We start from the raw sequence: 16254 nt of genomic DNA on the forward strand, positions 1-16254 counted from the left end.
GTATAGATGGGACAGTGATTAAGACCCCTGACTCAGGGATTAAAGATCCACCTTGGAATCCACTGATGAGAGTGTTCAGAGTATTTGGCCTTGGGCTCACTTCTCCTCTCCAGTTCTGCCAAACAGGGATGAGAATTAACACTTTATTCCGAGGGGGCTTCGGAGTAGAAATAGAAACAGATTAACAACTGGGAAGCGCTCAGGACCTGCTGGGGGCCCCCAAGGTTATAACCCCCAGGCTGTGGTGGGGAAGTGGATTTTTAATCCAGCGCACGTGGGGCTGAGTCGGGGTCTCAGGTTCCCGGCTGGGGAAAAGTTCGCCCACAAGTAGAGGTAGTGGGTTTCACGAGGGCCGGCGCGGCCGCGCGCCCCCGCCTGCTGGAGCACACGCCCGGCCCTGGCGCACGCGCGCGTCCTGGCGGTTGCCTAGCAACCGGGTGGCGTGGAGAACGCGCGATCATGGAGCCGCCCGCCCTGACCGTGAGCGCCGCGGTCCGGGAGCACCTGCGGAAGTTGTGTCTGCACGAGTTCCCGTGCGGCACGGGCAGCTGGGTGCGGGCGCTGGCGGGGCGGCTGGAAGAGGGGCTCGGGGCTCTGGGGGACGAAGGGACTGACCAGGGGCCAGGCCGGGGCCTAGGGGCGGAGAGCGGGGCCGGGGTGGTGCTGACCCCGGGTGCTGAGGGGGCCGCCAGCCCCAGGAGTTGGCTGGTCTGGAGAAGCCTGAAAGGATGTTTGCGTCTGGGCGTTTGGGGAGCGTCCTGACGGGGGGGGGGGGGGGTTGGGGATGGACTGTGGGAACAGGGACACTGCAGGGGTGGACGGGATAGGCCCACCCCGGGCCTGTGGGCGCTGACCCAGGGTGGAGGGCAGGGACCCCCCCCCCCCCACCAGAGCAGGACCCCATCCTGAGCGCATCAGGCGGATCCGGGGCCCCTGGCTGTTTTAAAGACACCCGGCTCCTTTGGGGTGAAAAGCTCATCCTGAGAGCAAGGTTTGCAGTTAGGACCCTGCTGCGCTGTGGCCAGAGGGGCCATTCTCATCACCTAAGTGCACAAGGAGCATGACATTGAGAGCCCGGGGCTTCCCAGGTGTGCCCGGAAGTCTTGAGTCCTGAAGGGTTCCTGTGGACTTGGTGGGAAGCTGGGGCCCCACCTAGTCTTGTCAGCTGGTTTCCATTTTCATAGAAGAGAAAACTGAGATACCAATCAAGGAACTAATTTATTTGTTTCAACAACAAACATTGATTGGGCACCTACTACGTGCCTGGCATTGTGCTGAACTTGGGGGTTTCATAGATAGATGTCTCTCAAGAGGAAGGAGTGGGAGAGAGTAAACTCCAGGACCGAAATCTTTCATCTTCCACTTATGGCATCTAAAGGTTCTGAATTTACCTTTGCAGGCTTTGCCGCCTCTTCTTCAAAAACCTTTCCTTGGCTCGTTACATCCCACAGATTGCCTTTTGCACCTCCCGGCTTCTAAACTCTCCCTGATTGTCCTGTTTTACAATCGATTCCATTTTGAGAGTTTTGAGTCCTTGAGAGGGGCTGAGTCATAACGAGAGAAATTCTCCGCCTCCACCTCTGCAGAATAAGTCGCGCTTTCTTCCTCAAACTTGCCGAGCATGGCGGGAGCTGATCCCCAGAGAGGAGGACGCTGTGGGCCCCGGGGAGGAGACGGTGGATGCCCTGCTGGGCCTGGTCTGCAGCCCCCACTCACCCTGGGCCCTGCTGGAGGGCTCAAGCGCTGAGGACCGTTTTCTGAGAGAGCTGGCCGTCCAGAATCCTCTGATGCTCAAAGACAGCTTCTTCTACACCTACTTCAGGTCGCTACGGGTGGTGGACAAACAGGTGAGCCCTGGGAGCGAACACCAGGTACAGGGGTGATGTTAGGGGGGCCGATCCCCTTACAGGGCTTGGTGGTAAGACCTAGCTCTGCCCTCCTCCTAATTAATCTCACCAGCTTGTCCACAGAGCAGGGCCAACAATCCTGGCGAGCTGGCCCAGTCTGTTACCCCAGAGAAGGGAGGCCCAGCCGGGAAGGGCCCCTAATGTCCTTGAAGCCAAAGTCAGCTGAGGATTCACAGACAGACCCCTGAAGCTTCTGGTCTGACCCTGCTGGGTGTAAACTAGAATGATTCCTTAAAACCATAGGATTCACTGTGGCTCTGGGGTAGACAGCGGAGAAGATGGGATTCCTGGCTTCAGGAGCTGACAGTCCAACAAGGGACACAAGATATGAGCTGGAAGTTGTCCAACATCTACAGTCAGAGGAGGGGTGAGGGTTGAGAGGTGACAGGCCACTGCGACGGCTGAGGCACTCGGATCCTGGCAGGAAAGGCGTACAAGAGAAGAAAGGGTTTGGGGTGTGGGGCAGTCACTCTCTGAAGATGCACGTGCCATTGCCGTCCTCACTCCAGTGCCGCCTCACACACTGGAGCTCTGAGCTCCCTTTCCTCCCTTCCAGGTGAGCCTGGTGGACAAAGACCTCCTGAAATTTGTGAAGCTTGAAGAGTTGGTGCTGAGTGCTAATCAAATCAAGGAGATTGACACCACCAACCTGCCCCCAACTCTCAAGGTAAAGGAGCCCAGGTTCCATTCCAGGTCTTGGAGCCAATGCTGCCCAGAGGCCCTGCCCCTCCTCTGTCCCCCACACAGAAGGTTTGGCCATCGTGACTGTGCTAAGGGCCGGCCTCAGGCTTTGGAGAGGTAGGCCTGATCCCTCAAAAAGTTAAACCTAGAATTTCCACATGACCCAGCAATTCCCTTCCTAGGTATACACCCCAAAGAAGAGAAGGCAAGAATCAGACAGACTCCTGTACGCCAGTGTTCACAGCAGCGCTATTCACAATAGCCAAAAGGTGGACACAGCCCGCTTGTTACCAGCAGATGAATGGAGCGGCAAAATGTGGTCTATCCACACCGTCATGAAAAGGAATGACATGTGTACAACATGGATGACCTTGAAAACATGATGCTGAATGAAGGAGGCCGGACACAAAAGGCCACGTATTAGATGATTGCACTGCATGAAATATCTAGAAGAGGCAAATCCATAGAGACAGAAAGTAGATTAGAGGTTACCAGGGGGAAGGATTGGGGAGTTATAGCTTAATGGGTACACAGTTTCTGTTTGGAGTAATGAAAAATCTTGGAAATGGATAGAAATGATGGTTGTACATTAAGTGAATGTACTTAATGCTGCTGAATTGTCCACTTAAAAATGGTTGAAATGGCAAATTATATATATTTTACCACAATAAAAAAGTTTTAAAAAGAGGTAGGCCAGGCTTTTTTTTTTTTAAGAATATTTATTTATTTTTGGCTGTGTTGGGTCTTCGCTGCTGCGTGTGGGCTTTCTCTAGTTGTGGCGAGCGGGGGCTGCTCTTCGTTGTGGTGCGCGGACTTCTCATTGCAGTGGCTTCTCTTGTTGCGGAGCACGGGCTCTAGGCGCACGGGCTTCAGTAGTTGTGGCACGCAGGCTCAGTAGTTGTGGCTCACAGGCTCTAGAGCACAGGCTCAGTAGTTGTGGCTCGCGGGCTGTAGAGCACAGGCTCAGTAGTTGTGGCTCGCGGGCTCTAGAGCACAGGCTCAGTAGTTGTGGCTCACGGGCTTTGTTGTTCCACGGCATGTGGGATCTTCCCAGACCAGGGCTCGAACCCGTGTCCCCTGCATTGGCAGGCAGATTCTTAACCACTGTGCCACCAGGGAAGCCCCAAAAAGAGGTAGGCCAGGCCTTATTACGAGTCTTCAGCTGAGCATATCAAAATGGTCTCAATTTTAAATTAAATGCTGAGACTAGTAGGTTTTGTGGCAGGAGAGGCTCAGAAGTATGGCTCAGTACTGGGCTCAAGAAGAAAGCGGGCAAGGCCTTGGAGGAGAAATACAAGAACTCTGTTATCTTTGGGTTTATTCCCTATTCCAGCCAGGGGCCCTTTGGCTTTCCCAGAGACTGCCGTGAGTCGAGAAGTTGCAAAATTGTTAATTCGGGGCTTCCCTGGTGGCGCAGTGGTTATGAATCTGCCTTCAATGCAGGGGACACAGGTTCAAGCCCTGGTCTGGGAAGATCCCACATGCCGCAGAGCAACTAAGCCTGTGCGCCACAACTACTGAGCCTGTGCGCCTAGAGCCCATGCTCCGCGACAAGAGAAGCCACCAGAATGAGAAGTCCGCGCGCAGCAACAAAGACCCAACACAGCCAAAAATATAAATAAATAAATAAATAAAATTTTAAAAAGTGTTAACTCATTTCCTTTCCCACTCTCTCCGACATCACCTCCACTCCATATTTTAAAGTTTCCTTCACAAAAGGAAAAGAAACTTTCTTTTTTTTTTAATTTTTAAGATTAATTTTTATTGCAGTATAGTTGCTTTACAATGTTGTGTTAGTTTCTACTGTACAGCAAAATGAATCAGTTATACGTATACATATATCCCCTCTTTTTTGGATTTCGGTCCCATTTAGGTCACCACAGTGCATTAAGTAGAGTTCCCCGTGCTATACAGTATGTTCTCAGTAGTTACCTATTTTATACATAGTATCAATAGTGTATATATGTCAATCCCAATCTCCCAATTCCTCCCACCTCCAATTTCCCCCTTGGTATCCATACATTTGTTCTCTACATCTGTGTCTATTTCTGCTTTGCAAATAAGATCATCTATACCATTTTTCTAGATTCCACATATATGCATTAATATACGATATTTGTTTTTCTCTTTCTGACTTACTTCACTCTGTATGACACTCTCTAGGTCCATCCACATCTCTGTAAATGACCCAGTTTTGTTCTTTTTATGGTTGAGTAATATTCCATTGTATATATGTACCACATCTTCTTTATCCATTCCTCTGTTGACATTTAGGTTCCTGCCATGTCCAGGCTACTGTAAATAGTGCTTCAATGAACATTGGGGTGCATGTGTCTTTTTGAATTATGGTTTTCTCAGGGTATATGCCCAGTAGTGGGATTGCTGGGTCATATGGTAGTTCTATTTTTAGTTTTTTAAGGTACCTCCATACTGTTCTCCATAGTGGCTGTATCAATTTACATTCCCACCAACAGTGCAAGAGGGTTCCCTTTTCTCCACACCCTCTCCAGCATTTATTGTTTGTGGATATTTTTTAAAATTTATTTATTTTATTTTATTTATTTTTGGCTGTGTTGGGTCTTCGTTGCTGCACACGGGTTTTTCTCTAGTTGCAGAGAGTGGGGACTGCTCTTCATTGTGCGCAGGCCTCTCATTGCGGTGGCCTCTCTTGTTGGGGAGCACGGGCTCTAGGTGCACGGGCCTCAGCAGTCGTGGCTCGCGGGCTCTAGAGTGCAGGCTCAGTAGTTGTGGTGCACGGGCCCAGTTGCCCCACGGCATGTGGGATCTTCCCGGACCAGGGCTCGAACCTGTGTCCTCTGCATTGGCAGGTGGATTTCTAACCACTGCGCCACCAGGGAAGCCCTGTTTGTAGATTTTTTTTAATGATGGCCATTCTGACCGGTGTGAGATGATACCTCATTGTAGTTTTGATTTGCATTTCTCTAATAATTAGTGATGTTGAGCATATTTTCTTGTGCCTCTTAGCCATCTGTATGTCCTCTTTGGAGAAATGTCTATTTAGGTCTTCTGCCCATTTTTTGATTAGGTTATTGGTTTTTTTAATATTGAGCTGCATGAGCTGTTTGTATATTTTGGATATTAATCTTTTGTCAGTTGCTTAATTTGCAAATATTTTCTCCCATTCTGAGGGTTGTCTTTTCGTCGGAAAAGAAACTTTCTGACACCTGCTGCAGGAATATTTTCTTCCCGGATTCTTAGAAGGGGGTCCAGGTGGGCACAGGGAGACGAGGCATTAGTACTTCGTAATTCCTCTCCTGAGTTGCCCAGGGCGGAAGCAGGGAGTGGGTTCCGTTTTGTCTGGGCTCACGGGCTGTCTTTCCACCCGCGTCGCAGGTGCTGGAGCTCTACGGCAACAAGATGACCAGCATGGAGTGTCTGTGCACCCGCCTGCCCCCAAGGCTCCAGCACTTGGGGTTGGGTCACAACAAGCTTCTGGGCCCCCTGGAGAGTCTATACGTCACCAGTGATTACTGGTAACTCGGGAGCCCCACGTGGAAAGAGGGAGGGAGGTATGGAAATATGTATGGAAATATGTTAATATAAATGTTTCAGACATTACATGAAATTTCTAAAAAAAAAAAAAAAAAAAGAAAGAGGGAGGGAGGGGTTGAGCATTAGATTTGGGCCATTCTATGCTGGTGGCTTGGAGAACTCAGCTTTGCTCTTTTTTTTTTTAAATTTTTTGTTTATTTATGGCTGTGTTGGGTCTTCGTTTCTGCGGGAGGGCTTTCTCTAGTTGTGGCAAGCGGGGCCACTCTTCATCGCAGTGCGCGGGCCTCTCACTATCGCGGCCTCTCTTGTTGCGGAGCACAGGCTCCAGACGCACAGGCTCAGTAATTGTGGCTCACGGGCCCAGCTGCTCCGCGGCATGTGGGATCTTCCCAGACCAGGGCTCGAACCCGTGTCCCCTGCATTGGCAGGCAGATTCTCAACCACTGCGCCACCAGGGAAGCCCTTTGCTCTTTTCTATAATAACTCCTGCTGCTAAGGCCAGACCTAGGATTTATTTCTCTGACCCAATAAACAAAAAATCCCACTGAGGCCCAGGGAAGGACACCAAGAGGTAGTGGGAATGAGTGGGACCTTTTGCTTCGGGGTTTCTGTTGACACACAGGCCGGCTAATTCTTGGTTGTGAGGGCGTCCTGGGCGCTGCAGAAGGTAGAGCAGCGTCCCTGGCCTCTCCCCACCCGATGCCAGGAGCACCCACCCCAGACCAGCTGCGACAACCAAACGGTCTCCAGACAGCACCAAATGTCCACTGCGGGGCAAAACCACCCCCAGCTGAGAATGGCTGCCCTACAGACAGCTCTCGGTTTGACTTTGTCTTCTTGGTGGGTGAGCAGTGGGAAACTGAAACGCTGGATCTGAGGAGTCTCAGGGCCTCAGATACCACCCGTGAAAATCCCTCAGAGGAAGCGGGGCCAGGGAGGCCTGTCAGAGGAGCTCTGAGGAAGCTCTCTCGGGGCTCAGCATCCTGGGCAGCACTTCGCCGGGCCGACGTTCATGACTGTTCCTTTCTTCACAGCCCAGAAGGGGCACGAGGCGCAGGGCAACATCGCTTCCCTGCTTTCCCAGCTCTCCTGGGAACGTGCTTGTGGAAGGTCCGTCTCTCTGACCCTAATCTCCTCCTTCCTCCTCTTTTCCTACTCTTGGCCAAGCTGCCTCTTCACAGCCTTGGCTGTGTACAATTCCGGTTCCCTTCCCTCCACTGACCTCAGCCGTCAGGGCGTGTAGCACAGGAAGGAAACGTACACTTTGGACTTTGTGTGACAGCTGAGTTCAGACTCGTACCATGGACAGAGTTCTAAGTGTTCTGGTTTTTTAAAAAATTTTTTTTAGTGTTCTGGTTTTTGATTTGGAAAACAGACTTAAGATAACATAACCTGCTTAATGCTGAGTATGGATTTCATAGAAACACATATATGTGTGAAGCCTCCGTCTTTTGCTGTTTTGAGTTTAAAAGGAGGGTACACTTCCTGCAAATCCATTTTGCTGATGTGTCCACCAGGTCTCTTGAAGGAGGCTGATATTGGGTAAAATCTGTGTGCCGGTCAGCATGAAATGTTCTTCTCGGGTATTTTCATGACTGGCTGGCCAACATCGCAGGCGGGATGAGAGGAGGGAGGAAGGGGAGTTGAAGAACCTGAACTCAACAGCTGGGAGACTGTCACATGTGATGGCGGGATGGTACTGATGCGTTGTCCCCTTGTGGGTTTTGGTTCTGTTTGTTTTTGTGCCTCTGTTCTCAGAGCTGAAATTGATTTGCTTTCTGCTTTGTGCAGTAGGGAGGCCCTCTTCTCCAGGTCGGGGTGCAGGGCGCCTCCTCTGTCCTCACTGGCCAGTTCTTCTTCACCCACGTTCTCCAAGAAATGAACCAGATGGCTTCCTGTGGTCATGCGCTGGTCTGACTCTGGAGAGCATCCTCCAGCTTCTAGATCCCTCGAGCCTCGTGCACCCTCTTCCCAGGCCCCCCCATTTACCAACTTCTCCTACCCCCACCCGCTGCTCCTCCACGCAGAGGCTCCCCTCCGCCTTCCTCGCCAGTTTGTCCCTCTCTGCTGAGAACCTTCTAGATGCACAACCCCGTATTAGGCTCTATGGGAGATAGACGGTTAACTGAGAAGAGGTCTGTATACATAGAAGTCCGGCAGAGGCAGGGTGTGGCGGTGGCCACCTCTATGCCACACAAGGAGGGAGGGCACCGGGAGAACCAGGAGCCCCTTCCCAGCAGGGCGGCTAACCCAGGTCAAGGGCAGCACAAGGCTTGCGAGTCGAGGATGGGCACAGCCTCCCATCCCGTCCTCAGCACCAGGCCTTGTCCATCGGGGACTCGGGGTGCTGGGGGATGCAGGCGCCGTGGCAAGACCACAGCTCCCTGTCCCCACCCCTTTGCTTACCTGGCCTCTTGACTCCTGGCGGTCCCACTCACCTTCCAGGCCCAACCTCGTCTCCCTGGACCTGAGCTTCAACGACCTGACGGACCTGCAGGGCACAGTGGCCGGCCTCCGAACGCTGCGGCACCTGAGGTTGCTGGTGCTGCAGGGGAACCCGCTGGCCCTGGTGCCCTGCTACCGGGGCTTCGTCATCGACAGCCTGTCCGGGCTCTGCGTGCTGGACGACATCACCGTGGCATCCAGCGAGAAGCATCTGTTCCGAGGGCTCAGCCACAGCGGGGGTGAGGGGGCCGATGTGCAGGGCAGGGCGGGGCGTGAGGGGGACCTGCTGGCCCGCCCGTCACCCTACTGGCTGCACGTGTCTGTCATCCAGCTCCCTGTCTGACCCAGACCCTGGTCAGGTGTAGGTCACCTTCTTGGTCAGAGTTCTCTCCCAGATTTTGATCGTTGTGATTGAGATTTGGCGACGGAAATGGTAGGGAGGCTGGGACCATCACATTCCCCTCCCTTCCTAGACAAATGGAAAACATTCTTTAAATTAGTTTCTTGGCGTCCGTGGTGGCTTGAGATCACCCCCTTGTGGCTCACAGCACAAGCTGCACCAGAGCCTTCTCAAGGTCAGGGTGACAAAACATTGATAAAAATAGCTACGCCTACTGAGTACCAGCACGGGCTAAGGTAACATAGTCTCCATCTGTAACTACCCTGCAAAGTAGCTACTACCATTCCCATTTTACACATCAGGAAAACAAGGCTTAAGAGGGGCCTCTTGCCCAAAAGAGACTTACCCCAAATCACGGTGTGTTGAACTTGGTAGAGCTGGGATTCGAACCCAAGTCTGCAAAGTGAGGCTCAGCCCTGCTCGGAGGAAAGAAGGCAGGAGCTGAGCTCGCCTGCCCTCCCCTGCTGTCTGCCTGCCCACTCCTTCCCCGCAGCTCCCCTCACCCCTGCCCGTTCCCCCCTGCAGATCTCCTGGCGCATGAGGCGCGGTTAGTGGTGACTGTTGGACACGTCAGAGGGGTTCTGGACTCCTCGGTCTTGGACCCGGAACCAGGGCCCCAAGGCCCTTTCATCGCTTACAGCTATTATGTAACGTACGAGTTTGTGGAAGATGAGGAAGGCGAAGGAAATGAATACGGCCGCGTTCTGGCTGAGGTGTGTCCATGGGGGCTCTGCTCTCGGGTCCTCAGGGTCTCCTGTGCAGGCACAACGGCTTTGGGGACCCAGGAAAACCCTTAACATGTATCTTTCCAATTCATACCCTACTCTGAGCAGGAAACTGGCTTCCGCTCAGCCTGTTTCTTGCAGCTGGAGTAATTCTCAACAGTGTTCACCCCTTCCCATCCCCCCTGAGATAGGAGCAAAGGACATAACAAGGGAGCAGCCCAGAGTTTCCCGACTAGGCTGCTGGCTTCCCAGCCGCATTCTCCAACTCCCCCTACACCTCCCGGCTCCCTTCCTGTCACAAGAAAACCCAGCGGTGTCATCCGACTAGGAGAAATGCCTGGGGCCAGGACTTCCCTGGCGGGCCAGTGGTTAAGACTCTGCCCTTCCATTGAAGGGGGCGTGGGTTTGATCCCCGGTCAGGGAGCTAAGGTCCCATGTGCCGCAGGGCGTGGCCAAAAAACCCCCAAAAAACGCGACGGTCCCCAGCTCATGTGGAAGTTGTTACTGTTTTTACTGTTAACATAGAACTTTCAGAAAAAACAGGACTGGTATTTTTTTTACAACTTCCTGCCTCCTAAGTCCACGTGTTTGCTTTGCTTCACATCCATCAAACACTGGTGCCCATTTACACCACCTTCACATAGTGTCAGGTGAGAGCTCTGAGGCCGGCAGCCCTGGACGTGTTTTCGTGTCTTCTGTGGCAGATCGTCAAGCCCTCTCCCAGCACGGAACAGCTGGGTAAGGACATTCCCAAAGAGCCCGTCAAAGAGGCTGAAGACTCCGTAGAGTCTGGGCTGGCCTCCCAGTCCCGGTCCGGGGAGCTGGCGGTGTCTGTCGTCTCCGGCGCCTCAGCGCCCTTGCCGCGGTCCATAGACTCTGCAGAAGAGCTGGCCAAGCTGCGGCCGCGCCTGGATCCCCGGCTCTGCCCGTCCCCGGGGTAAGGTTGCTCACCGGGCTGGGAGCAGGGCCCAGACCACACCTGGCATTTATCATTCTGCATTCTCCTCTGGCCCACAGCCCTCCTGGCCTTCTGTCCCCTGCCCTCCCTGACAGCATGGGCCCCGCAGCCTCACGCTGTGCCCATGTGTGCACATCTTCTCACAGTGCCCTCCCAGCCTTGTCCCCGGTCCCCAGCACAGCCCCCTGGGTGATGGCCCCCATGTCTCCATCTCCCCTCCCCAAGGACAGTTCTCTTTAGCACAGTCCGCAAGCCCTGGTCTGACGTCATCCCCTGCGACTACAAGATGCAGCACACGCTCAAGGACCTGGTGCCGCTCAAGGCCTTCCTGCTCTCAGGGACCACCGTCACCATCGTGGAGGAGAAGGTGGGAGGCTGGAATTCTCCAGGGTCCACACACTGCCCCACTTCTCCTCTGTTCTGCTCTTCTGTCGGGCATCTGTAGCCCTGCTCCCTTGTTGGCAGGGTCTCGGTGCCTTTCCAGAATGATCCTGGCTAGCTCCAACCCAGCTCCTGTCCCCTAGATTCTCTCCTGGCCTGCGGTGCCACCTTCCCCCAGCAATCCCTCGGCTGCTGAGAAGGGAAAGGGAGAGAAGGACAAGAAAGGGAAGAAGAAAGACAAGAAGGGAAACGATGGGAAAGACAAAGCGGGCAAAGGGGAGAAAGAACCAGGCAAGGTGCCTCTGCGTGGGGTGGCCTGGGTGGCGGGAGGCTGCTCCCTCGGTCCGCTGCTCCCCCCTCCACTCGCCTGGCCTCTCCCCACAGGAGCGGAAGGGGAGCAAGAAGAAGAAGGAGCTTCGTCAGGACCTGCGCCAGGACCCGCCCGTCCTCCGGGTGCTGGGCAGTGGCCCGGTGGTCCTGGAGCCCCTGCTCTCCGGGGAGCCATTCGTGTCCACCATGTGCAACTTTGGGGTGGTCCGTACCTTGGAGACCGACAGGCTGACGCTTTACAGGGTACAGCAGTGCCCCTGGCCTCCCCCGCCCACAGAAGCCTGACCAGGCTGTGGGAGGGAGGGGGAGGCGAGGAGGGGGAGGGGGGCCAGAACCACAGGAGCAGGGGCTGGAGGGGTGATGCACCTGCACGGTGGGCGGCCTTCTCGAGGGCGAGGGGCCAGGCAAGCGGGCAGGTTGGGCAGCTGCTCCCCAGGAGACCAGGAGAGGCCCTGGCGGGGTGAGAGCACCCACCCCTTCCCCAGCCTCCCCCCACTCCAGCAAGGAACTTATTTTGTGGTTCTTCCTCTCAGGATTCAAAGAAGAATAAGAGTAAGAAAGCTAAAAAAGGTAAGACCGATGATGGTAACAGGGCAGGGGGTGTTTACCGAGGACCGGTCCTAGTCCGTTCATGTTGCTGTAAAATTCCACAGCGTGGGTGGCTTGTAAACAACAGACATTTGTTTCCAGCTGCTCTGGAGGCCGGGAGGTCCAAGACCACGTTGCCGGCAACATCAGGTGAGAGCCCTCTTCCTGGTTCGCGCCTTCTCCCTGGGTCCTCACGTGGTGGAAGGGACCAGCGGTCCCCCTCTGCCCTCATGACGTAATCACCTTCCAAAGGCCCCACCTCCTAATATCATCACCTTTGGGGGCTGGGATTTCAACATATGAATTTGGGGAAGGGCACAAATATAGCAGGACTTGCTGAGGGATCAGCCTGATTGGGGACCAAAGGAATGGAAGGATGGAGAATCATATCTTCCAGCCGGTGGGAGGGCCATGCCTACCTGAGGACCAAACCCTGTGTCTTCCCTGCAGCCCTGCTGCGGTCATGACACGGGCAGGACAGGCATTCTGGGGTGGGGGCCAGGATGGAGCGGGTACGGAGGCTCAGGGTTACGAGTGTCCAGGGGCCTTCTGGCTCATCGGTGGTCCTGCTCCTGCAGGACATTAGCCCTTATTTGCTGTATAAGGAGCCTGGACTTGTTGTATGGGCAGTGGCAGCATTGAAATAGGTAAGTTTTTAAGATTTATTATTTATTTATTTTATTTATTTTTGGCTGCATCGGGTCTTAGTTGAGTCATGCGGGATCTTCGTTGTGGTGCGTGGGCTTCTCTCTAGTTGTGGCGTGCAGGCTCCAGGGCACGTGGGCTCTGCAGTTTGCAGCAGGCAGGCTCTCTAGTTGAGGCACGCAAGCTCAGTAGTTGTGGCGCGTGGGCTTAGTTGCCCCGTGGTATGTGGGATCTTAGTTCCCTGACCAGGGATCAAACCTGTGTCCCCTGCATTGTAGGGCGGATTCTTTACCACTGGACCACCAGGGAAGTCCCTGGATTTAATTTTTAGAACTGTCTGGCTTGGAGGGAGAGGTAGGAGACAGGTCACTCAGCTGGGAGACTGCTGCAAAAGTCTAAAGCAAGACCACAGCAGCCCGATTCACAACAGCCAAAAAGTGGAAACAGCCCGAATGGCTATCAACGGATGAAAGGATAAACAAAATGTGGTCCATCCATACAATGGGATATTATTCCGTCACAAAAAGGAATGAAGCACTGACATGTCCTAAACCATGGATAAACCTTGAAAACTCAATGCTAAGGGAAAGAAGCCAGACACAAAAGACCACATAACGATTTTATATGAAATGTGGAGAATTGTCAAATCCATAGAGACAGAAAGTAGATTAGTGGTCGCCTGGGGGTGGGGGAAGGAGGGAATGGGGCGTGACTGGTTAATGGGTGCGGGTTTTCCATTTGGGGTGATGAAAATGTTCTGAAATTAGCGGTGATGGTTGCACAACATTGTAAATATACTAAAAGCCCCTGAACTGTACCTTTTTTTTTTTTTTCACACACACACTATTTTCTTTTTACAAGAGATAAACTGACACCAAGCATTGTAAATGGATGACCACAACAAAAGCAACAATGATTGCAATTACCAAACACAACAAAGAGTTATAGTTAATAAGCCAACAAAGGAGAGAAAATAGGGATTATAAAAATATTCAGTTAATCTGAAGGTGGAAACAGAAAAACAGAGAACATATGGGATAAATAGAAAACAAATAACAAGATGGTAGACTCAAACCCAATTATATTGAGTCACATGAAATATAAATGGTCTAAATACCCAATTAAAAGGCAGAGATGATCAGATTGGATAAAAAAGTAAGACCAAGCTATCCACCTATCAGAAACCCCCTTTAAGTATAAAGATACAAAAATACGAGAAATAAAAAGGATGGAAAAAGATATTCATGCTAACACTAATCAAAAGAAAATGGGAGTAGCTGCATTATTATCAGACAAAGTAGATTTCAGAGCAAAGACTATTACCAGGGATAAAGAGGGTCATTTCATAATAAAGGAGTCAGTTCATTGGGAGGATGTAACAGTCCTTAGCATGTATGCACCTAATAATTGAGTTTCAAAATACATGAAACAAAAGCTGATAGAACTACAGGGAGAAATAGACAAATCCAAAATTATATTCAGAGATTTCAGCACAAATAAGTAAGTGACAGAACAAATAGAAAATCAATAAGCATGTAGAAGACTTGAATCACACTGCTAATTAACTTGAGCTGACAGCTACAGAGCACTCCATCCAATCACACACACACAAACACACATTCTTTAAGTGCACACAGAACTGAGATATTCTATAACCTGGGCCATAAAGCAAGTCTCAATAAGTTTAAAAGAATTCAAGTCATATAAAGTATCCTCTATGACCACAGTGGAATTAAATTAGAAATCAGTAACAGAAAAATATTTGCAAAATCCCCCAATTTTTAGAAACTAAATAACACATTTCTAAATAACCTATGGGTCAAAGAAGAAATCAAAAGGGAAATTAAAAAGTATTTTGAACTGAATGGAAATAAAAATACAAAATACCAAAATTAGTAGGCTATAACAAAGCAGTATTTAGAGAGAAATTTATTGCACTAAATGCGTATATTAGAAAAGCTTCTAAAACTAATAAGTGAGTTTAACAGGGTTGCAGAATACAGGGTCAGCATTCAAAAAATGTTTCCATATACGAGCAATGAACAGATATTAAAAATTTTAAATAATACCATTTACAATAGCATTATCAATAGAAGTTCTATATGTTGAAAACTATAAAATATTGCTGAGAGAAACCAGACCTAAATCGGTGGAGATATATACTATGTACATAGATCAAGAGATTCAACATTGTTAAGATGTTGGTTTTCCTCAGATTGATCTAGAGAGTCAATAAAATCTCAATCATAACCCTGGAGGGATTTTTTTTTCTTTTTTTTTGGTAGAAATCAGCAAGCTGATTCTCAAGTTCATATAGAAATTCAAAGGATTTAGAATAGCTAAAACAACTTTGAAAAAGAACAAAGGACTTACACTACTGGAATTGAAGACCCGGACAAATATGGACATGAGATTTGTGATTGAATCCTGGGGTTAAAATGGGCTTAAACAAAACTTTTTTTTTTTTTCATTTTTGCAAATTTCTTTAATGTCTGGCTTAATTGAGGAAGCCACATTTGCATAGCTGCTTCTGCAGTCAGTCTCTGTGACGTGTTGCTGTAGTTGAAGTGTATGAAGAAAAACCTCACATGGACATGTAATTGGCAAAGAGGGAAATATTTTAATAGGCTTTTAAATAACTGTGGATATTCCTCTTTGCATGAGACTTGACAACTAGTAGTTTTTTAAAGGTTGTTACAGTGTGAAAACTGAATCTATATGGATGAATTTTTTTCATAATCAGTTATGTTAAATTAATCCATTGGTCTACATTGCCTTTTTTTTTTAACATTGCATTTTGAACCCATGCACAATTGTTAACATCTGGCAATTGTTATTTGTAAAATACTGGTTCACTGAGTTATGCAGATCTTCCAACTGTTGACACATTTTTTTATCCATTAACCAAAAATCGCGTTCTTAATCAACCACAACATCAGAAGTCTTTTGAGTATTGGAAAACTGTTAAGTTCATGGTGGCAGATACAGTGTTACAAAATTCTAGTTTCTACTTGAAAAGTTCAAATGTTATAAATGTATTTATCAAAATGCTTTCAGTTGTTTTCCCTGAAGTGCCAGGCTTGCTTCATTCTTTTTTTAGAAAATATCTGCCAAATATTCACGTCGAAATAACCATATTTTGTCAGCGTACTTTCAAGTGAAAAAGATGTTCTAAGAAAAAGCAGCTAGTTCACCTTGTAATTCAAACTGAGACTTGTTAAATGATCGAGTTAGATGCGATTTAATTTTATTCCTTATTACGGTTAAGACCCGAGGGCGGAATCTGATTCTGAAACCGTGCTCGCCTCGAGACGGCGGAGGTCACATTTGCGTTTCCGGGACGTGTCGTGAGCCGGACCGGGATGGCCCGGCACTGCCAGCCCATCATCGCTCCGGATTCACACTTTAATATTTCCTCAGAAATAAGAATATCTTTGGTTTCAGTGTACGAAAGCGACTACCGCCCCGACCCCCTGACGGTGGAGATCCAGATCCAGCTGATCCAGGGCCGCTCGATGGAGGAGGCGCTTCGGGGGCTCGTCCCGTAGGGCGCGGTATTAAAGATTGTTCTGACACCGCGGCTCCGCGTCTGTCCAGCCGCCGCCGCGCGTCCGGGGAGCGGGGTGCTGGCCGGGGCCGCGGGGGGCCTGTTCGGGAGGAGGCCGGAGTGCCTGGCTGGGG

General features: G+C 50.6%; 1 protein-coding gene across 1 annotated transcript; it reads left to right on the top strand.

Annotated features, from left to right (window-relative positions):
- The first annotated feature begins 436 nt into the window (after window positions 1-436).
- LRRC43 (leucine rich repeat containing 43) lies at window positions 437-16243 on the top strand. Its single transcript, XM_057525936.1, has 13 exons — window positions 437-552; window positions 1587-1847; window positions 2464-2574; window positions 5943-6082; window positions 8547-8785; window positions 9472-9659; window positions 10376-10608; window positions 10855-10996; window positions 11154-11306; window positions 11395-11583; window positions 11874-11910; window positions 12031-12078; window positions 16018-16243. Exons 1-13 carry the CDS (start codon window positions 460-462, stop codon window positions 16119-16121), a joined length of 1938 nt encoding a protein of 645 aa, XP_057381919.1. The 5' UTR covers window positions 437-459; the 3' UTR covers window positions 16122-16243.
- The last annotated feature ends 11 nt before the right edge of the window (window positions 16244-16254 follow it).

This window comes from Balaenoptera acutorostrata, chromosome 13 (genome assembly GCF_949987535.1).
Source record: "Balaenoptera acutorostrata chromosome 13, mBalAcu1.1, whole genome shotgun sequence".
Classification (NCBI taxonomy): Eukaryota; Metazoa; Chordata; class Mammalia; order Artiodactyla; family Balaenopteridae; genus Balaenoptera; species Balaenoptera acutorostrata.

What these genes read in the sequence shown, in the direction of transcription:
- LRRC43 (XM_057525936.1), top strand. Translation starts at nt 460, where the DNA reads ATGGAGCCGCCCGCCCTGACCGTGAGCGCCGCGGTCCGGGAGCACCTG. An exon ending in CGTGCGGCACGGGCAGCTGG is followed by an intron (nt 553 to 1,586) that starts GTGCGGGCGCTG and finishes CCACCTCTGCAG; the next exon opens with AATAAGTCGCGCTTTCTTCC. An exon ending in ACCTGCCCCCAACTCTCAAG is followed by an intron (nt 2,575 to 5,942) that starts GTAAAGGAGCCC and finishes CCCGCGTCGCAG; the next exon opens with GTGCTGGAGCTCTACGGCAA.